The sequence below is a fragment of the Brassica napus genome, unplaced genomic scaffold (assembly GCF_020379485.1).
Source record: "Brassica napus cultivar Da-Ae unplaced genomic scaffold, Da-Ae ScsIHWf_119;HRSCAF=207, whole genome shotgun sequence".
NCBI classification, from domain to species: Eukaryota; Viridiplantae; Streptophyta; class Magnoliopsida; order Brassicales; family Brassicaceae; genus Brassica; species Brassica napus.
Window position 1 is genome coordinate 1 of NW_026014621.1, and position 22,135 is coordinate 22,135.

General features: G+C 36.9%; 3 protein-coding genes and 2 non-coding genes across 5 annotated transcripts; 2 read left to right on the top strand and 3 right to left on the bottom strand.

The window, feature by feature from the left end:
* Window positions 1-6,843: 6,843 nt before the first annotated feature.
* Window positions 6,844-7,377, bottom strand: LOC125596349. The gene has a single exon (XM_048771525.1). It carries the CDS (start codon window positions 7,375-7,377, stop codon window positions 6,844-6,846), a length of 534 nt encoding a protein of 177 aa, XP_048627482.1.
* A 1,763-nt stretch (window positions 7,378-9,140) lies between these two features.
* Window positions 9,141-11,271, bottom strand: LOC125596346. Its single transcript, XM_048771522.1, has 3 exons — window positions 11,040-11,271; window positions 9,923-10,278; window positions 9,141-9,853 (listed from the first exon to the last, which is right to left on the bottom strand). The coding sequence occupies exons 2-3, from the start codon at window positions 10,274-10,276 to the stop codon at window positions 9,266-9,268; spliced, it is 942 nt and encodes a 313-aa protein (XP_048627479.1). The 5' UTR covers window positions 10,277-10,278; window positions 11,040-11,271; the 3' UTR covers window positions 9,141-9,265.
* Window positions 11,272-11,754: 483 nt separating this feature from the next.
* On the top strand, window positions 11,755-11,841 carry LOC125596352. Its single transcript, XR_007331006.1, has one exon. It is a non-coding gene; the product is annotated as a small nucleolar RNA R41 (small nucleolar RNA).
* Window positions 11,842-11,911: 70 nt separating this feature from the next.
* On the top strand, window positions 11,912-11,984 carry LOC125596353. Its single transcript, XR_007331007.1, has one exon. It is a non-coding gene; the product is annotated as a small nucleolar RNA Z155 (small nucleolar RNA).
* A 5,189-nt stretch (window positions 11,985-17,173) lies between these two features.
* Window positions 17,174-21,949, bottom strand: LOC125596347 (homeobox protein LUMINIDEPENDENS-like). Its single transcript, XM_048771523.1, has 13 exons — window positions 21,631-21,949; window positions 21,493-21,520; window positions 21,011-21,141; window positions 20,507-20,889; window positions 20,318-20,411; window positions 20,148-20,241; window positions 19,921-20,050; window positions 19,789-19,822; window positions 19,668-19,711; window positions 19,495-19,583; window positions 18,687-19,274; window positions 18,092-18,609; window positions 17,174-17,861 (listed from the first exon to the last, which is right to left on the bottom strand). Exons 1-13 carry the CDS (start codon window positions 21,796-21,798, stop codon window positions 17,337-17,339), a joined length of 2,826 nt encoding a protein of 941 aa, XP_048627480.1. The 5' UTR covers window positions 21,799-21,949; the 3' UTR covers window positions 17,174-17,336.
* Between the last annotated feature and the right edge of the window lie 186 nt (window positions 21,950-22,135).

Genomic DNA, 22,135 nt, shown 5'->3' on the forward strand with positions numbered 1-22,135 from the left:
ATGAGAGATGATGATGATGCAAGAAAACGTTCATACCGAAGAGCTTGAGGTCTCCATCTTCAAAGGCGGGAACTTTACCAAAAGGCTGCAACATCAATCAAACACAAAAAACATTCAAGATTCAGACCAAGATTTGTCAAAAGTGGTTGGTCTTGTCTCAAAACTCATGGTTATATATAAATACTTACGTTGCGGGAGAGGAAGGGCTCTTTCTTGTGCTCGCCGTCTTTGAGCTCGACATGAACGAGCTCAAAGTCGAGGTTCTTCTCGTGGAGGGTGAGGAGGACTCTCCTGGTGGCAGTGGAAGCAGCGTGTCCGAAAACTTTGATACCTGCCATTGATTTTTTTTTATTACAAAAGAAACTCTTTGAAATGTGATGTGTTTTATTAATGTTGAATGTGAAGGTGATGAAACAAGAGACAAGTAATGATCGTATTTATACAAGTAATAAACAGAGCATTTTAATGGATTCCCATTAATGTTTATATTGTTTTAGCTGATCAATAATGCATCTACAAAACCGTCGCAAACCAATATTGACTAGTCTTCTTTGGAGGATTTGTCAAATTGGAATTGGATTGTTTAAACGTTTGAATATTTGTTTTTTACAATTTGGTTATGAGATATAGTTTTAAATAATAAAGCATTCAATGAATGTCATCAAAGAAAAGATCAAACAAGTGTGTACTAACGCCCAAATGTCTCAAACTTCCACCTAATAGTCATGCTCCACCTAGTAACGTGACATACACCTTGGTTATTACCGGTTCAGTATTGTTTCGGGATGCTTTTAACCGGCATGATTTCTCGGTTAAAGGGTTTCTATTGATGTGAAATTTGGTTGTACATGTTTTACCCGGGTTTTGGTTTACAACTTTACTTGATTGACACACTCTTGGTTAGCATATCGGGCATGACTTCTTCCCGGTTCAAAGGTTTTTTTATGTGGAATTCTGGTTGAAAGGTTCCTTTTAATGTTGAGTTATTACCATTCAAACTCGTGACTGAAACTTTTTAAAAATTAGTCAATGCAAGGTAAGCATGAACAAATGTAATAAAGAATGATAAGCAAAGCTGTTAAGATGGCATTTCAAAGGATTGTTTTGTTCGTTTGTTTCCACTCTTCTTTTGTTGACCATCTGTAGGAAAAATAAAGACAATTTTGTAAGGCAGCCTATCATATTCCCTTAAGCTGTCCCAAAAGACCTGTCAAGCTCATCCATTTCTCAAATGCACTAGCCGATGACACAAACGCGAGCTTAGATGACTCTCTATCGTTCTTGTTCACTGCGTAACCAAGTTTCAGTAAGATCTTTATTATGTTTTTTTAAATGGATGAATTTGATTCTTGTGTATAGGGAATTTAAGAAGAATAACGAACCTGATGTAATAAGAGAAGCTAAATATGAATTAAATGTTTCCACTTCTGTATTTTTTTCTGGGTTTGAACTCAACTGTCAGTACAACACAAAGAAGGAGCTTCAACATACAGTAAAAAATCTACCTTGTGGAAAGTGAGAGAGGAAGGGAGACAACATGGATGTTTTGACATATAAATATAGTCATTTGATTTGACCATTGTGAGTTGGAAGGAGCAAGCAAAAGACCTTTGTGAAAGCCAAATTAACGGTTTTGACCCATCCGGTATCAATGCCTTTCCCTAAGACCAAACATGCAGCTTCCAGATCATTGTTCTCAATGGCTTGTCCTACTTTGCTTAACTTGTAAACAAGATCCTGCAAATACCCTACAAACAAAACACTCACAGAAAAAAACAAAAAGGTCAAAAGCTTTTCCATCTATTGGTTCTGATTACTTAATCAATCATCATCAGATTAGTTCGATGTAAAGTAACAGTAGAACAAGTTAGATAACAATATGTAGACCATATACCACAAAGACAAGACCTATATCTCTTCTTTTTTTTTGAAACATACTTATATTAATGAACTCAAACTAGAGTAGGTGCAGCCGTTAAGGCTAGTTCAGCAGACAAAATCTGCTTTGCTAGCAAATCTGCTTCTACATTTCTCAATCTAGAGATCAAAACAAAGGAGATACATTCAAAAGATGAAGCCAAATCTTGAATATCAGCCAAGATCCCATAGAGACCAGTGATGGCAGTCAGATTCACATTTGATTCGCGCCAGACTGAGCTCCCCGCATTTTCAGGTTGCTTCCCGTAGCGCGAGTGCTTCAGCTGCTAACAGTGTTCTTACATGCATGGTGCGCCGAGACCGAGAACGATGAAACTCTGTTCTGAGAATCCACTGTCCAACCTAGACCTGCAATATTTAAGTTTTCATTCCAAGCAGCATCTGATTTGATTACAACACAGTTTGATGGTGTCCCAAGCGGCTGTGGCCCGTAATGCTTCTCTTGCCGGGATTGCTCCGTGAACAACTTTCCATGCGAAAAGCTTTGTCTTTGGTGATGTCTTGAGGCTCCAAATTTCCTTTTCCAGTTAAAACTGAGGTCTTCTTGCGCGATATCCATCACATCTGATCGTTTTGATATAGCTGGTACATACCCAGACTTAGTTGAGTAATTCTCCGAGGATGCACCTAGCCAAGATAGCTTGTCTGGAGCTCTAGAGACATTAGGCTTAAAGAAACTGATTTTTTGTTCCTCAAACGGGAGCACTAGTCGTATCGTGTCAACATTCCATTCCCTGCTATCGGGTAGGAGAAGATCAGAGACAGTGAGGCTTCAGAATTCTGATGGGGCCGGGCCCATAGGTCTTTCCAGATTATCAACGCTGAGCCACGGTGTATTCCAGATGTTAATACTCTCGCCATTGCCAACCTCCCAGCCTGCATTGCTCATGTTGATGTCTCTTCCTATTAAGATTCCTCTCCAACTGTGGGATATGTCACTTTTTTCTGAGACCGTGAGGAAATCTTCATTGGGGGCAGTACTTGCCAATTAGGATCCGTGCTAACAACATCTATGGCTTGTTTATGATCCTCCAGCTGAGTTTGGCTAAAAAGGCCTCATTGAAGCTTTGAATATCTATGAAGTCAAGACCGCCTTGCTCATTAGGTCTGTTGAGCTTTTTCCATGCAATCCACATCATTTTCTTGCTGTCCATACGATCGTCCCACAAGAAACGGGTCAGCACTGATTGAATTCTTTGACATAGGGAGATTGGGGCGTGAGAGGGAACAGCTGAGAGGACACTTTTGAGCATAGCCATCTTCCATGCTGTTGATAAGAACCTATTTGACCAGCCTCTAGCTTTTTGTCGGATGCGATCCACAATAGAGGACAAAAGGTCACACTTCGATCTCCCGAAGTGCTCCGGTAATCCAAGGTATTTACCTGTCTCTCCTTCCTTTTGGATTGATAGTGTATCATGTACTACCATTTTCTGTGATCTTGGCGTCCTTCGGGAGAATGTGAAAGAGGATTTATCTGTGTTGATTGATTGTCCAGAAGCTGTCTCGTACCGTTTGAGGATACGGTTTAGCTCTGCGCTGCATTCCTTGCTGGTTCGTACGAAAAACATTGTGTCATCCACCTGAGAGGCGATGGTTTAGTCTAGGAGTCCCCTGAGCTACCCGGACCCCTTTGAGAGATCCGTTCTCTTGTGCTTTGTTACATAGACCCGAGAGAACCTCGCTACATAGTATGAAGATGTAGGGAGAGAGTGGGTCTCCTTGACGGATACCACAGCTCGGTGTGACTCTTCCTCTAGGTGAACCGTTAATGAGGAAGAAGTACGTAGCAGTAGATACACATTGCATAATCCACGAGATACACTTGGGGTGGAATCCTAATATCTGAAAAACCAGTTGTATGAATTCCCATTAGAGTCGGTCATAAGCTTTACTCATGTTGGTTTTAACCGCCATGGAACATCTCTTTGTGCGTCCGATGTTTTGAGATAGTGCAGTATCTCGTGAGTAATTAGGACATTGTCTGAAATTGCTCATCCCGGGACGAAAGCGGACTGGTTCTCCGAAACTATATCTGACAGCAGAGATTGGAGTCTTTTTGTCAAGATCTTGGAGATGATCTTATAATAAACGTTGTAGAGCGCTATGGGTAATGTACTCTGTAACTCACTGTGGGATGGGAATCCTTGGTATGAGCTTAATGTGGGTCTCGTTGATCTTGGGTGGCAAGCTATCCGAGATGAAGAAGAAGTCTTGGATCTCTACCACGATGCCATTACCAATGGTGTCCCAGTTTGTTCGGAAGAAACTTTCCGAGAATCCATCAGGTCCGGGAGCTTTGTCCGCGTGAATTGAGAAAACTTCTTCTTTGATATCCGATGCAGTCGAAATCATGATAAGTTTTTCATTCATCTCATCGTTCACCATTCGTGATAAGGCATACATCACTATCGCTTCTCTATCACCCTCAATCGCTTTGAGAAGTTCTTGGAAGTAGTTTACAATAACTTTCCCTATATGATCTTCCTGATACACCATCGTTTCGTCCTCGTCTTCAATAACAGAGAAAGCATTTGATCTCTTCCTGTTATTGGCAATGGCATGAAAATAACTGGTATTGCGATCACCGAGGCTAAGCCATAGAAGGCGGCTTCTCTGCCTCCAACATTCCTCCTCGGAGGCATAAGGATCATTTAGTTTGTTGGACACCCTCGTGATAAGCTCAATATCGTTTTGTGGGTCAGTAAGTGTTGATTCCAGTTCTAATCTATTTTGCTCGATTTTCTCTCTACTATTTTGGTATTGCTGCTTGCTCCATTGTATTAAAGCTGATCGTACCACATTAATTTTGTCATTGACAGAGGTATTGGAGGCTGATTTCCATGCTTGGCTGATCAGCTCCTTAACCTCTGGATTATCCTTTAGCCTTCTGTCGTAGCGAAACATGCCTCGCCTCTTCTTCTTATTCGGCTCAAAGAAAGACTCAATGGGTTTATGGTCAGACCCTTCGTACGTAAGGTATTGAGATCTTGCGTTTGGGAATAACTCGGCCCAGTGCATGTTTGATGCTGTTCGGTCCAAGATAGGCAATCACCATGGTGTTGCAGGTCATATAAGTCGCCTTCGGAGTAGAAGGTTCTCATGTCCGTGAAGGAGCCTTCTGGCCGCGCTGGTTTTGCGACCTTCTCTGTGTTGTTGAGAAGATCGTTAAAATCTCCGGTTATGAACCAAGGAGCATCTCTTTCTGCATTACATTCAATCAGACATTCCCATAAGGACCTTCTTTTTGGTATGCCAGTATCCGCATAGATGAAAGAGGCAAATAATTTTTTTCCTTCAAACTCAATACATGTATCAATACAATTAACAGAGGAATTTAGAATTTGAAGATTAATTTCATATTTCCTGAAGAGAGCTAAGCCGCTAGCTCTGTGTCCTGTTAGTGGCACTGTGTGAGATTTCTAATACTGAAGTTGTTCCGTCTTTTTCATGACGAAACTATCAGGTTTTTTTTTGTTCCATCATGAAAAGAATGTCTAGGTAGATGTCTCTTTTCATCTCCCGTAAACGTCAAACTGTTCGGGGATTCTCCAACCCCTGACAGTTCCAGCTCGCTACTTTTAAGGACCGAGAGTAGATGGATTTTGAAAATCCATCTTTCTTTTTGCCGCCGCTGGTATCATCCTGCAAATTGGTTGATCGTCTGAGTTTGCAGAGCCACCTGGGTCCCGAGAGGGGTGAGACGCACGGGATGCTCCCGATAAAGGTTTTGTGCGGCCTTTGGGTGAATCAGCAGCTCGAGCTCTGCGCAAAGGTGGCGGTTTAGTCGTGTAAGTTTTTCTCCTTCTAGAGGTGGATCCTACCAACAACTTCTATTTTGATTGGTCCGTCTTTTTCCTCGGGGGACATCCTGGTTTGCGTTTAGTTTGAGTAACATTGTTACTCTGTAGCTCACCTTTAGTTGTTTTTTGCGTTCCAAGCATCTGGTGAGCTGGGACTCTATTAGTTGGTAACGATTCGAGAATTACTTGTGTTCCTAGTCTTTGGCTTACTGAGACTCTTTCAGCGGCGGGGGTATAGTCTCTGATCCAACTCTATCCCCCATTGAACAGAGGACATTGTTCGGTTGAGAGTTTTCGACTTCTCCCATAGTGTTTTCGACTATCCCTGCTGCTACTATTTCAAATTCGTCAGGTTCTTCAGCCCTGCACATTCTATTTCTTCTTGATGCACTTTCAGTTGGGTTTGCAACCTGAGTGTACTGAGCCATAGCTTCTCTAACGTCCCCTAGTGCTTCGTCAAACGATTTGCGCTGTGTGGGAGTGATTGATGTCTGCGGAGGATTCCCTCTAGCTGACTGTTCCCTAGAAATTTTTGTAAAGCTAGTTTCATCTCTCCAATTAACTCTCCTATCTCTTGAAGCGTTTAAATGATCGTTCCGGTTTTGGGTGCTAATGCGATGTCTAGCATCATCTTTTGTAAGCCTGGTGTGATGAGAACCCTCATGTCTTTTGTTATAGGAGCGACTGTAACAAGAGTGCCAGTCTCGGGGAGGCTCCTTGTAAGCTCACCTGGAGTGACTTTCTTGATCATGGTGTGGCTTGTAACGCTCTCCAGAGCGTCTTACTCTGTGCCTTTGCTCCCCACTCTCATGTCTATGTTGTCTTCTATGATCCACTTCTTCATCTTTGGAAGCTGCAAAACGATATGGTTCCGATCTTTCAAGGGGCCAGACTTTGTACCTCCTTCCTAGCACCGTCTATAACCGAGTCTCTTGTTGACTGTGCCTGCATTTGTTCTCCTCGGGCTTAGTGTTTTGCTATAAGGCAATCTTAACTTTGTGGTCGAATCGGAAACATTTAGAGCAATGCTTACCAATTCTTTCATAAATGAAGGAGGCTGTAACCTCATCATCATTCGGGTACTCAATAATTGAGGATTTTATCAGTGGTAAAGGCGATTGACCTGAACACGCCTTTTCACTGAGAAATCATTGATTTCCGCTTTCTCAAAAATCTCAATATCAGCACCTAGACTCTCGATTGTGTCCTCTGCCCACAGGTGAATCAGGATCCCTTGAACCTTGATCCAAAAAGGGATGAGAGATGGGAAGGAGGAAGCAGTAGTAGGTTCCCATCTCTGTAGGATAACCATCCATTTAGCATAATGGAATGGTCTTTTTTCGAAGACACCTATTAGGTCTGATTCGTTCTCAAACTGGAATTGAAAGCATCCATTCCCTAGGTCTGAGCCCATTGGTCTTCCATGGGGCTTCCACATCTCAGTGAAGATGGGAATGAGCGACCAAACTTTTTGAGCAGTACGTTTTGTTACTCTCCCGATGATTGTGAGTGAGAGTTTGTTATAGCGGTCATTGTTAACAGGAGCCTGAGCTTTAATCCATCCTGCGCGAGGTGGTTGGAGAGGGTTATTTGCGTTTCTTTTTCCTTTTGCATCTTTGGAAAGTCTTCTTTCCATGGTTTTTGAAATGGGTTTTGCTCTTTGGATTTCTGGGAGGCACTAAACAGGACACGAGAGAAAATTTCTATGCTCTTGAAAATTTTGCTTGTTTGAAAGTAACTTGCAGAACAATACTTTATGAGGCAGACTTGTATACAGACTCGTACATGATTCCATGTTTCCAAATAAATCAGCTGAAGAGATATATCTTCCCTTTTCTCTCAGTGAAGCAGATTTCCGCTCTGGCATATCCTTTCGTATTCTTCATATTTGCTCCCTTTCGATGAGACAAGCAGCTTTTCCAGCTGCGAGGAAAGGACCCTCCAACCCGGGTCGGGGGCTGAGCCCGGCGTATAAAAGGGTTGCTCGCACTATGGACCAGATGATATTCTAGGATTGGAAAGTTATTTGAAAGTGGGGGAAAAGGTGTCTGACTTTTTGCTAGAATAAAGAGAATGTCTCCGAAAATACACTGGACAAGACTGAACTCGAGTTACGTGCCTGGGAGTAAAAACCTTTCACCTCTCACTTGTTTTTCATGGCTTTTTTCATACAAAATAGAATGACCCATATATCCGTAAAAGAGTAAAACTTGTCCATAAATATCTTATGATTACTTCATGTAGCATTGTAAGCATACAAAACCAGAGTAATTTTTTAATGTAAATGGCATTAGAACAAAGCCAATTAACTAACTATGAAGACCATAGCACAAAGAGGAAATATATTTGTCCTTTAAAGAGTAAACTTTTCATCAACTTGTTCTGATTACTTCTTGTTGCCTTCGAGGATACTAAGTGAAACAAAAGCAGGCATTGGAACAAAACCAATTAACTATAAAGACTGTTGATTCTTCAGGTTACTGCTACATGTAACTTCAAAGTCTGAGTAACTTTCTTCTAAACACAATCCAAACTTTGCAATTCTCTCGAACACAGAAAAAAAACCAACAACAAAAAGATGAAAGATTGATTGTGACAAGAAGTACCATTTTCATTGACAGCAGAGTTAAGAACAGCTCGTCGCTCAATCCTCTTTTTCCGATCTTGCTTCACTTTCTCCAGAAGCTCTCCATGAGACCAAACACAAGAAAGTTAATCATAAACCCAAGAGACCGTTCTCGTCTGTTTCATGACAGAGACGATATTGTCTGGTTCTTGATGTTTGCTGAACATGCAATTTTATTCTTGGAAGAAGTTGATGAAGAGAGAGTGGAGAAGAAGAATGAGTTTAGGATTGATGAACAAAAGAGAGTGACTTCATCATGTTTCCTTACCAGTCTTCAAAACAATTCGTATTTTGCATGGTTTTTAGATGGTGATGATCGATGAATGATGAAAATGGGAGATAACGTGTCAGTTGCGTTGTGTTATTTTTCTCCGATCAATTGATTAAGTTGATTTATTTTAGAGAAACCAAGCGGACCAACCATACTAAAATTCAGTTAAACCCAACGAAACTGCAGTTGTAAATTGAGCTAAACCAAACCAATTTAAATATTTTAAATAAAAATATTTAGATAATTTAAACAACTATGAGTAAATTCCTTTTGTATATATTTATAAATATTTTCAATAGATATAGTTAATATTTTAAATATAAAATTATATTTTATATATTCAGCTATCTATTGATTTTGATTCAGTTAGAATATTTCGGACAATCAAAAACAAATCAACTATTTATAAAATTTTGATTCGATTTCTTCTTTTAATTGGGTTTGGTTTTTGCCCGACTACAAAATTGTTAGGACTGAAACATTGGTTTTGCAATGTTACTACTTGGGATAAATCATTTTACCATAGACAACAATCACGGAATACACAAACTCTAGACTTTAAATTACCTTAAAACAAAATTCTACTACTAGGTCATAGAGAAGCAAGCAAATCCACATTTTGTGTTATTACTTCCACCACCAAAACTGTCGAAACAAAAACAACTTCCTCATCCTGCTATTATAAGCCATGAACGCTCTAGCTTTCACCGGATCACCATTCAGATACTCAAACGCATACATCTGCTTCGCTTCTTCCAATCCATCAATCTCCATCACTGCTTCAAGCAGTTCCTCTGTGTTGATCAAACTTTTGCTTCCTTCCACTGCATCAGCTAGGCGACGAATGCTTGAAGCAACCGCTAACATGGCTTCTTGGAAAGGATCTGAGTTTCTAGGTCGTTTAAGAGGCTGCTTTAAAGGATTTCGAGGAGGGAGATCTTGAGGCTCTTCATGCAAATACTCATCATCCCCTCCTCCTCCTCCTCCTGCGTATGACTCTGTTCCATCTGTATCGCTATAATTGTCTTCTGAGCTTGGTAAAGGGAATGAAACAGATCCTTCTTCAAAGTGTTTAAAGTCGTTTAGGTGATGATTGCTTTCAGCTTTCACCTTGGCATATCGACCTGGGGCTTGATGGTGGTCACCGCATACTATTCTAAGTTCCTCGTACATCTCAATTTGCTTTCCCTTGAATGCTTTCGCGTCTGGGTGTACCTGTTCCAACCGTTTTCAATAAAAAAAGAGATGATTCTTTAAAAAAAAAAAAGAAGGTCAAATACTTACTGCAATATATCTTTTCCAGAGCTCATCAGTTTCGCAATCGATCATTTTGGTGGTAGCGTTCCACCAGAAACCATCACGACTAAGTATGTCTTTCATGACTCTGTACCGTTTCTTGATTGTCTTGAGGCGATTGATGACTTTTTGGCTATTGAGGTTAAGGTTGAAACGAGTATTAACAGCAAGACAAGCAGCGGAGTATGCGTTCTCGTTGAAGCATCTGTCAACTTTGTTCCCGTTTTGGGCCTGGAAAGCCAAGGCTTCGATCAGACACTTGTCCATTCCAACGGACCATACAACGTTTCTCCCTTTATGCTTCATCTCTCTTCTCTGTACTGGCAGCCCGTATTGATCCATTCCTGATTCATATATGTCAAAAAGTGGGTTGCCCATTTCATCACAATGAAAACAATAGATGATCAAGCAACAAAAGTACAACTGTTTGCATAAATAATCTACAAGGCTTGGTTGGTCACATACACAAAGAAAGAAAGATGGGTCGAAACGAATCTGTTGCAAGATGAGATAATATATAAATCTATCTAATCATATAGAATTCACATGAAATTTTAGTTATAGTGAACTTTATTAATGTATTCTAATTTTTCTACTCCATTAGTGCAATGTCCAACAACAAGGTCTACAGATTTCAAACTTGGGAGAAATAACATCACGGAAGCACATGCAGTGGAATGACTAAATACACTAGGTTAACAGATAGTACCATCTATATAGTCATATAGAAGTAGATGATCATGGTATGTAAAAGGCATTAAACTGAGGAATAGACAGCTAGTAAGAATGATTGGGAGCACCACAATTCAAACAGTAGTAAGAGAGGAAGCATTTACATACTAGTGATACTGAACAATGAAGAGAGTAGTAGCCTTCAAAGTTAAAACATCTCTCGACTAATGTAAATACCTCATTTACTAGGCACTAAACACTCAAACGTAGACAGTGAGGGGTTTATGCGCTTCTTCAAGGCATGAAAGCAAGCATCTATAAACTAGTGATATTGAACAATGCCTTTAAAGCAAGATTTAAATATATCAAACTCCATCCAAGCTAGACAGTTACTGAAGAAACAAACAAGGCGGAAGCTAAAATGCGGATATACCTTGGGTGAAGACGACGAGATCAGATTGATCCAAGTCTCAGATCGCCGATGATGAACGGAGGAGGACGAGGAGTCAAAAGTGGCTCATTTTCGACGAGGACTTCGATTTAGGGTTGGTTTGTTTGGTCTCTTCCTTCCCCTCCCTCTTTTTTACTTTTAAGTAAATTTTCTCGAGAAAACCAAAGTCGTCGACGAAATTTCCCCATTTGCGCTTTCACAATACGCTGCGTTTCAACCGTCATCTCTGCTCTTCTTTTCTTCCCCTTTCTTTCTTTTCCCGGAAAATTAAATGAATATATATATTTTTCTCTCTTTTTATTTCTCGTCTCGGTAATGATCTGCCACGTGGCATCATTACCAAACTTTGAATGGACCGGGTTTTAAATAAATTCCCTACCTAAGAATTGGAAAGCCCCCAGAGGTTATAACTTATAACCCAACCGGCCTAATAGGCTAATACACTTCTTAACCCTAGCCACCTCCATCCTCGTATAGTCATATATATACCCGCCTCCAACTCCATCTTCTACTTACCTCAACCATATCAATTGAGAACTATCTTCATGCTTATTTCTCTACTCTTTCATCACCTTCTTGTTTGAATCGTTCTTCTTCTTTCCCCCCTGCTTTGTCTTTTTATTTGTTTTCATTTTTTTTTTAGTGTTTCTTACAAAATTTCCAATCTTCGATTTTTTGGAGTAAATAGGGCTTTGTAGTGAAGGCAGTGATGATGAAAATCTACCTATTTTATGATTATAACCCTGATTATAAAATTTTACCAATGGATCCTTCTGAGCCTTCTTCCCTTTACAAATAGAGTTTCTTACAAATATTGTTTTTTTTTTTTTTGAGTTTTGATAAAATATAGAGCCAGTGGAATGATGATTACTCTTATTCTGAATTATTCTGTCGACCAAAACTCAGACTACAATTATCTGATCATCTGGCTCTCTTCTCTCTACAATTACCTTTGTCAAGTCTATTTTTCCTCTATTATTTCTTCTTTTGAAACTAGTTTTCAGGTTCTCATTGAACATAAATGGATCAATTCACTTATCTCATCATTGAAATTGGAGATATACTTGTAACGAATTAGTACACAATTGATTTTTTTGACCAAATTAAGTTTTTGACATTTTTGAGACTTTATCTTTCATCTTTGACACGAACATGTTACGGAATGAGCACACAGTTTAGGACTCTCAGACTTTCAAAATTTATTAGTTAACTTCTCTTAAGATCAGTTATAAAAAGTACAATTATTAAATTTAGTGGGAAAATTTTTGATCAAAAATTCTAAAACATCAACACATGAATATTTAATCTTTTAATGAAAATAAAACACTTATTGTACTGTTAAATTTATCATGCAATTAACAGGTTAAATAGTTTTTCCGTTACCGGTATGTGTTGTTTTTTGTTTGTTGCCCGTTGTTGTTTGCCAGTAATCATCAGTAACTAGTTCCATTACTTTATATTGCTTAACGTGTTCCAAATTAGGCTTCCTATTCGTTACGATTTAGTTTAGCTATTAGTTTTCACTTTTTTATACATAAATTATTATTTTAAACATTAGTGGTATATATTTTTAATGTTAATCATATACTTAAATGTTTATATAACTATTTCAAATTCAATAATTTTATAATTTACATGTTATAATTAATCAATTGTTTAAAACTGTATGTATTTTCACTTCTTATTATTTATTTATCTTATTGTATTTTCATTTAGTTATTAAACAAATTTATATATGCATGAGAAAACATATTTGAAAATTATTTTGTATTTAATTTATACTAAATTTTGATCCGTGTCTCAAAGCTGTATTTTTTTACTAATATTTTTTTATGCTTATTTATTTTAGATAATATATTATTTTATATACAAAATCTAAGATATGTTAATTTTTAGACATGTATTATATGGTTTTCTAATTTTAACCCGTTTTATCATCATATTTTATTTTTAAAATAAATATTTATACTAAATTCTGATCCGTGTTTCAAAGCTGTATTTTTTACTAATATTTTTTATGCTTATTCATTTTAGATAATATTTTTGTATATATAAAAGTCTATGATATGTTAATTTTTAGACATGTATTATATGGTTTGCTAATTTTAAGCCATTCCATCACCATATTATATTTTTAAAATAAATAATTTATATTTATGAAAATAAAACTTATAAATTTATCAATTGAATATACTTTTATCATATTTATTTAGGCATAATAAATGTATTTTAACATGATCATGACTATAAAGTAGATAAAATATGATATAGATTATTTATTTTTATTTTATAAACGATAACTTAAAATACATTAAGTTATTGTTAAAATAATTTTACACAGATTTATTAGAATTTTAAAATATAATATATAAATATATATAATATTTAAAATGAAAATATATTATGATTAAAGTAGTTACAAATATTTTATACTATAAGCTTTAAAGAAATACATGTTAATTTTTATACATGCATTATATAATTTGCTAATGTTAACTCATCTTATCAATATATTAGATTTTATTTTTTTAACACAAATATTTTATACTTACGAAAATAAAATTTATAAATTTAATACAATTTTATTATATTTAGCTCAATATAATAATTTTCTTGTAATATGATTGATTATGATTATTTAATATATAAAATACTACAGAATTTTTTATTTTTCATTTTATAAACGATTACTGAATTTATTAATGTATAATAATATTTCAAACGAATTTTGAAATTAGTGAAAATATTTAAATATAATTTTGAAGATGAAGATCTTGTAATAATCTTTTAAACAGATTTGTTAGAATTTTAAAATAAATATATTTATATTTAAAATGAAAATATATCAAAAGATATTATGATTAAAGTATTTTAAAGATTCTATGTATTATTAGTCTTAATAAAATACATTTAATAAGATTTCTAAACGATGGTCCATATTAAGAAAATCACACATGAAAGAAGTCATGACTTCTATTTTAATATATAAGATACCCAAACCATATCAATTCTAACCAAATTATAAACTTAATTAATCAATTTTTAACCAAAATAATCGAAAACCTGAGTTTTTAGTCAATAACAAACCAAAACCAAAAACTTATATTAGTTTTAGTAAAATTTTAGTTAACCAAACTATTTGAATATTGACAGAGAACCAACTAGTTTAGAGCATTTCCGAAAGAAACTCTACAATTTTAAATACATAACTTTTTGTTCTCTAAAAAGAAATTTCAAAACTTCAAATCTTCAAATTTATAGTTTTGAGTAGTAAAACCATTCAAAATTCTAAATTTGAAGTTTCAACTTTTTATTTACATTTTGTTCTTTATAATTAATTACACATCACATTTATGATTCTTAAGTATTTTTTTCATTTATCGTTTTAATCTTTGAAAACTTTTGTTTATCATAAATTTTTTAAATTTATTTTTATAAAATCAAATTTTACACATACAGTTAAATAAAAACTTTAAAATAAAATTTATAATATTCTAAAACTAGAATTAGAAAACAAGAATATTACAAAAGAAAATTAATAAAAAAAACTTTTTTAAAAAGATACATGAAAACATAATTATTACACAAATTTAAATATTGCAACACCACTAATAGTCTAGTAAATTTTCTCCGGAGCCTCTAAAATATTGTTCAAACAAATTTTGTATAACCGAAGATGAAGCATTACAAAAATAGTTGTATGAAATAATGAGGTATTTGTCTTGTAGTTTAATATTAATAATGTATTTCTATTTATAATTTTCTATTTTAGTGTAAAATTTTATTCATTAAAATTATTGTTATGTTTTTACATATGTGCTAGTCATTTATAAAAAATTTATGGATTTACATTAATTATGACAAATATAAAGATCATAGCGTAAATTATAAATAATTTTGAAATTAGATTTAAAGTTTTGCTTTTGAAAAAGAACATGTTGAAACTTTAAATATAGAGATTCTCTTAGTTCATAATAATTTTGTACTAATCAAATAAATCAAAACGTCAAACAGATTAAACTAAATTACACTATTCCTTTTTTTTTGTAACACTAAAATAAATTAAACTATTCAAAAAAAAAAAAAAAAAAAACAAATTTTATTCAAAAGTTAGTATATGTATATTAATTTCTGAATGAATTTAAATCTTTATTTTTTTGCTAAAATGTCATTAAGTCAATAATGATGGTTTGATTACAAGTTTGAGCCTGTAATCCAGTTTGCTCGAGAGCCAAACCGATGCTTAGGCTGCAAAACAATTTTAAAAAAAACCCTAAGCATCAAAAATTCAATGCTTGTCCAACAAAGCCAAGCAATGAAACACAATTCAGCAACAAACATCAGCAATATTGGTCCAAATCAAAGCACTTCCTAAACCCGAGAGGATAGAGGAGAAGGTCCAAAGACCTATGATTTACCGCGGTTAACCCGGAGGTCTCTCGTTAAGCGACAACGGACGGCTGGCAATACGCGCTCCGGTGCTAGTCGAGGGGGACCGCATTGAAAACAATTGCCTTGCGACCACTCGGAGATAGGACTTCATGACCAAACAAACAGACACACACTTGCTTGAAGCACAACTCTGATCAAGCGCGTGCGGTACAATACACTCCCCAAACCGGCCACACGATCAATAATATAAGCACATACGTCCACATAGGTCTCAAAGAACTCAGTGGAAGCTTTGAAATGGAGGTGAGATGCAGGAGGAGCAAAACGTCTCCTCAAAACAGGCAAGTCCACGGTGGCTACAGCTCACCCTTAGATCTAGGGGGAAACGATGGGTTTGTTCTCTAAACATTTGCTTCCAAAAATCCCATATGAATTTAAATCTTACATGAGCACATCCCTTATATTAAGAGATTGAAAGTGATTATCGAGAACTTTTTTTAAAAACATTAGTCATCCATTCTCAAACATTTGGGCTAAAATTAAAAGGAGAGTTAACCAAATTTTTTCTACAAACAAAAAAACAATAAGACACAAAAGAAATATGTAGAAAGACTTATAGGATAATCGAAAGCTTGAGTCAGTCACTTTGAAGTGTGGAGGTTTATTGAGGCTCCGTGGCTCAGTCCTTCGTATTCTCACCATGTATGGAAGAAGCTCTCGCGATCAGAGAAGCTCTGCTGCATGCTGCATCTCTTAACCTCTTCAACATCTGTGTTCGCACAGATTTTCAAGTGCTCGTTTGAGCGTTCTCTTTTCGCTGACGCCTGCCAGAACTCCACGGAGTTCTCGCTGATATTGACGATCTAGCCTTTTTTCAAGTTCTCTGTTTACTTCCTATTGTTTTATTTTCATTTCTCGTAATTGTAATAGTCCGACTGATAGGCTTGCTAATGCATGCTTTTCGACCCATTTAACCTAAAACCCTTTAAGTTCTCTTTATGAATGAATTTTATGTTTCTAAAAAAAAAGTGTGGAGCACCCAATCCGCAAATCAAAAAATTGCAAAACTAAGTCTATTTCATTTTTAGGCCTGAACATACCACCACTCCACAAAATAGCAAATCAGTTATGGAAATGGACAGACTTCTTCTCAAAAGATAGAAAGGGGACGTGCACCCAAGACAAGCGACAAATGATTGTGATGGTGATGGTCGCGATGGTGATGATCGGGATAGTGATGGACCCAAATGAATCCACGGTAATTGAGAACACAAGATACTTTTTGGTAAAGAGAAATATTGCAATATGTACAAGATATAAAAAAATGCAACATTTGATCTAAGGCTTGTAAAGTTAAGTAGGTATTATTATATTGAAGATGTGACAACAAACCTAGACCCTCAAAATAAATTAAAGATCAATGGTTACATGAACTTCAAAAAAAAGTGCCTTAGTTTAAATAAGTGATTCATGTTGTAATATACAAGATGAAAAGTGGCAGGTGGCGTATTATTCTCTAATTATTATATGGATATTCTTTGAATTTTGTCATTCAATGTAGACTTTAAATTCACCCAAGCAAATTCACCTAAATATAAAAATACACAACTGAATTTGGGCAAGAAAAAATTAGAGTTCGGAACATTGCTTTTCTTTTGCAAATTAGAATTAGCATTTTTTTTAAATGATTTTGGGGGGTGTCAAACAGTTACTTTTGAAACCAATTGACGGTAAAATTGAGTTTGCTTATGTCACGGAATCTTTTAGTTTGTCATCTCTTATGAATCTTTTGTGAGAGCACATGTGCCTCTCATGACAGCAAGATGCTAATGGAACAGTTAAAAACAAGTATTTGGTATCAAAAGAAACAAGAGTCTCATATATGTTTTAACGCCATCTTTTATTTTGGTTCCAGTACGGGTCATGTTTCCTCGATGGTTGTTGTCCCCTCATGTTAGGGTGGTTTCTACTTGGGCTATGATCAGGACTCCATGATTCATATCCTGGATTACTACTACTCATGTACTGCTCATTCCCTTGGTAAGAAGCAGCCGACCCAACCCCGTTTGCTTGATGTGAGTAGTAACTATTCTGACTCTGCTGGGACCTCCATGAAGCCGATGTACCTATGTCCATCTGTCCTACTGATTCCCTGACCATCGAGATTGGTTGTTGTTGAAGATGTTGACTCTGATGAAGTCTTGTTTGCATAGGTTGTTGCTGTCTCTCTGTGTGAGGCAATGTGAATGAGTTATATGCTGATGGAGTATGTTGAGGGATCGATTGTCCGTTTGATGATTGCCATTGCATAGACGCAGCAACAGGAAGCTGAGTACTCATTCTAGCAACTGCGGCTCCAACTTGGGTTTGCCTTGAAAATGGATTCCGAGTCACTTCTTGCCCCCACCCGCTCTGCAAAAGAGGAAAAAGAATAAAAATCAGTAAACACTTGAGGTCACTAAGTAAGATCCAACAGCTAAAGAATCACAGTCCCAGTTCTGAGATAGCTATAGCTTGTATAACTGTTCCTTTTCTTCAACTATGTTATGATTTTCGAATTACTGATTATCATGTGATTCAATTTAGCAAGTATAAATATTTTTGTGAACTTTGGGGGTGTAACATAGATTTGGAAAACGCACCATTCCAGGATTGGTTGATGGAGTGGGAGATGGAAGGGAAACTTCAACATTTTCTTCAACCTTCTTATTTGAGCTACTGCTTAAATTTGGTGCACCAGTTTTAATCACATCAAGCAGTTTTACCATATCTTGCCCCGCAAAATTACCGGGATTACCAGAAGTCAGCGCGTATAGAAGATCCGGGTTCTTAAGTAAGGCGGCTAATAACTCATAATCAGGTTCAACGGAGCCACTTTGAGATGAAGAGGTTGAGGCAGCACCAGCAGCAGTTCTCCGTTCGTCAAGTGAATCCTGTTGTTCTGTTATACTTTCTTCTTGTGGCTGTTGAGAAGGAATTTCAGGTGTCAAACTGTCATCAAAGTCCATTTCCCTGTCCCATGGTTCTTTAGGATTCAGCGGTATTGTTTGCAGAGATTGATATGTTGTTTCTTTTTCTCGACGGTTTCGGTTTTTCTGAACATCAGCCTCCTTGCTATTAGCACCAGCAGCTACTCTCCAGAGTTCGTCAAGTACCATTCCTGTAGAATAATAGGTAATTAGCCACCAAAATACAAGTGAACTAATGTTTCCATAAGTGGTCAATGAGATGGTATACCTGGTGGTACATGCCATTCAATCTGTTTTCTCTTGCAATTCTTTAGAATAGTATGTGGGCTCATTCTTAACAAAACTCCGACCTTACTAGAAATACTTTTAGGAGGTGTTGAAAGTTTTCTATTTCTAAATTCATCAGCTTGTACTGGAACATTTACAGCCGGTGAACTCACAGTCTGAACCGGGACATTTACAGTGACAGGCTGCTGTACAGCAGAAGGTTCAGGTGTGTCTTCAGTCTTAGCTTCATTGTTCTGACTAGGTGGAAACTGCACAGTAGAAGGTTCAGGTGTATTTTCTTCAGTCTTAGCTTCATTTTTCTGACTAGGTGGAGAATCCTTGACTGACTGAATAGCCAAGGGATTTTCAGGAACAACGGTTCTCGTATCACCAATGGCACTTGGTAATGTATCCTTTTTAATATTCTTGCTATTCATATATTGAGCACGCATCTTCGCTTTCTGAATATCATCAGCAGACATAGGGCGGCTTCTACCTGATGTTCCTATTCTAACTGTCTGAGGACCCCTTCCAGCAGCTTTTTGGCCTGGTTGCTCCACCATCTGAACTTTCCTGCGTTCTTTGTTATCTGTTGCAAGCTAAGGAAAATGATTTTGAGCTCAAAACTACAAGACAAGGTTTACAATGAGCTATGACGAAGTAGTTGGTCGCTCTCTTGACGTAGCAGGTTTACATGTATAACAGCGATTCAGTAACACAAGAAGCCTATTATGAGTTCAATATGCTTAAATTTTCCTATGCATTGAGAAAAGTATAAATCAAATAAAAGAACTCAAACACAAGGATACATGATGGAGTAGAACCAAGCATGTGTTTCCTGGTGGAATCATCTGCAGAAGTAAGCAACAATTCTGGACCCTGTAACGATTTCAATCTCCTGGACCAAAAAAAAAATCAATATTATGAAACAACCTAACCATCAAACGGGAACCTATTCTAGATGGAAGACAACAATTAGTACCTGCCGTTGTCTGACCTTCCATTTGAGAGACTAAGAATATCTTCCTGTTACAGCACAAAACTAGGTTATAAAGAGCTGATGTAGTGAACATCGTTACAGATTCATATTTTGATCCACTTACAGGATTGGTTTTATCACCCATGATTTCAGCGATACTGCATAACATGACAACACTCTGTCAGACCATGTCACTAAAAACAAAATGAGAGGTAAGTAAATAATTTATCTAGCCAACGCATAAACCACAACTTGCCTCTGTTTCAGAAGCAATTGACTCTGCGAATCAATTTGCGAGATGTTACGATTTTGTTTCTTCATAGCTTGTATTTTCGCAAATAACTTTGTCCACCTTGATAACAAACCTTTTGCCCTGTTTGATATGTCTGATCATCAAATCAGATAATGAAACCAAAGAAATCACAATACGTACTTTGACATCAATGGGAGATACACAACACATAAGTTTTTCAGGAATCACACCTGATGTCCTATAGAAACGAAGCCCATTGACGCTTTGCAATATGGCTGACATATTTTCCGGAGATGCCTTGTGGAGAGGCAGATGACAAAGAACCTGCGTTCTATATATATCAATTATCCATAATACAACAAAATGAAATTTGTTTATTGCAAGTAAATTAATCTTGTACCTTCAGGATAAGTAGTAAGACACTTGTTTGCTCTTCAGTAGCAGCTTGACTCAACCATGTTGTAAGTATCAAAACCCCTCCCTTCGATAAAAACCTGACCACAGACATATAAAATGACAGTCACGACGGGAATATGAAAACAAGAAAATAAAACACGACATAGAGTGAGAAAAAACCCCCAAGTAGTACCAGATCAGCACAGAAGAATCTTGTATCTGCATGATCCACTCCATTAATTTCACCTGTCCTGAAAATGTCTCTTCTTTGCGCAACATCGAAAATATATTATCGACAAAGTATTTGTCTGAATCACTGATATCAGGTGGAATATCCTCCTGTTGTACTTCCTCCTTTGGCATAAGTGCCACGTTTTCAGTTTCACCCCAACTTATGGAAGATGGCTCCGGATCCATAGAGTTCAATGGAACGGGATCAGCATGAGGTACTGCATTATTCTGTTCCGGAACACCATCACCTTGTATAGCATGGGTACTGGACATCATCACCTTCTCCTTTGAAAGCCGAACCTGTTTCCTTACTTTTATCTTTTGAGTAACAACAAAATCTCGAACCTGGCATCGAAAAAAATAATAGAGATACCACCAAAGTCTCATGAGAAGCTCAACATGACGGACATAACAGTCAAAAGCATTGCCAAAATAGAAAACTTATAAAGAAGAAGAAGAAGAAAACCTGGGCGACTGAGATGCCAAATAGAGCACTTATCTCCCGAGATTCCTTCTTACTAATAGAATCTTTAATTGCAAAAAGGGATTGCATATACTTAACAGCCTTAGGATTCAACAAGTCTCTTGGCCGCTTTCCTGAAATATTTAAAAATTCATCAGATATGAAGCGTAAGCAACATTATGGTATGCTTGTTGTAAGGAACATGAAGATTGAAGAGAAGCAATGAACTGAAACACTATCTGTGATATACACTATAAGAAAGAAAAAAAGAGAAGAGGGAATGCAATCATGAAAGAGATAGCAGTGACAAACTTAGATTACCAAGAAAGGAAGTATTAAAACAACCGAAAAATGATTCAAGGAACTACATATACATAGCCAGGCTTATATGCACAAAATTGCCATTAGATCCCACGAATTCTAACAAGGGTAAGCATGAAGCACCATCCTATTAACAAATGAAACAGAATCCTAACAAGACTCACCAATTTGAATGGACAAAGCACCAGCAGCCTGTAAAAATTGAACACAAGAAGATCAATCAATGTGTTGAACATACAAGGATACAAACCCACATTTACAAATGGGCAGAAAAAAACACGATATCTAAATCACAGCCGCACCATTTCCTGAGCGAGAGGGTTAACGCCGGTGAGTTTGCATTGCGTAACGACGACATGTTGGAGCTGATCGATCTGGCTGTGGAAAAGCTCCTTCTGCGAATTCAACAGCTCCATTAACGACTCCACCGAGCTCCCGATTTCTATCTCCTCCTTGAACGCGCCGTCCATGGCCGCCGAGGGAAAACTGGAAGAGCAATACGCAACCGTAACTCAGAATGTGCATCAGAGAACCCCTCCCGACCCGAGCCAATCGAAGGAATTCAATGAAACCTAATTTTCGGATGAATCGGTTAGGGTTGGGACGGTGAAAGCCAAATCCGAGTAAAGACGCCAAAGTTAGGGGCATAAAAGTGAATAACGCAAACGAAGGGGTACACAAGTAAATAACGCCTCTTAAAGTTTGATTCTTTTTCTAACCAAGGAAAATATACTGAAACGCAGCGTTTTCTGAATGTAGAAGATCTGCACCTAATTTTTTTTTAACGTCTGATTAATTATGATATTA

Bases quoted from the DNA above. Each gene is read 5' to 3' on its own strand.
- LOC125596347 (XM_048771523.1), bottom strand. From the start codon at position 21,798: ATGGACGGCGCGTTCAAGGAGGAGATAGAAATCGGGAGCTCGGTGGAG. The intron at 19,823-19,920 runs GCAAGTTGTGGT...CATGTTATGCAG, and splicing joins CAATTGCTTCTGAAACAGAG to TATCGCTGAAATCATGGGTG. The intron at 19,584-19,667 runs GTACTAATTGTT...TTTTTGGTCCAG, and splicing joins GGAAGGTCAGACAACGGCAG to GAGATTGAAATCGTTACAGG.
- LOC125596349 (XM_048771525.1), bottom strand. From the start codon at position 7,377: ATGGAAAGAAGACTTTCCAAAGATGCAAAAGGAAAAAGAAACGCAAAT.
- LOC125596346 (XM_048771522.1), bottom strand. From the start codon at position 10,276: ATGGATCAATACGGGCTGCCAGTACAGAGAAGAGAGATGAAGCATAAA. The intron at 9,854-9,922 runs GTAAGTATTTGA...CGGTTGGAACAG, and splicing joins TCTGGAAAAGATATATTGCA to GTACACCCAGACGCGAAAGC.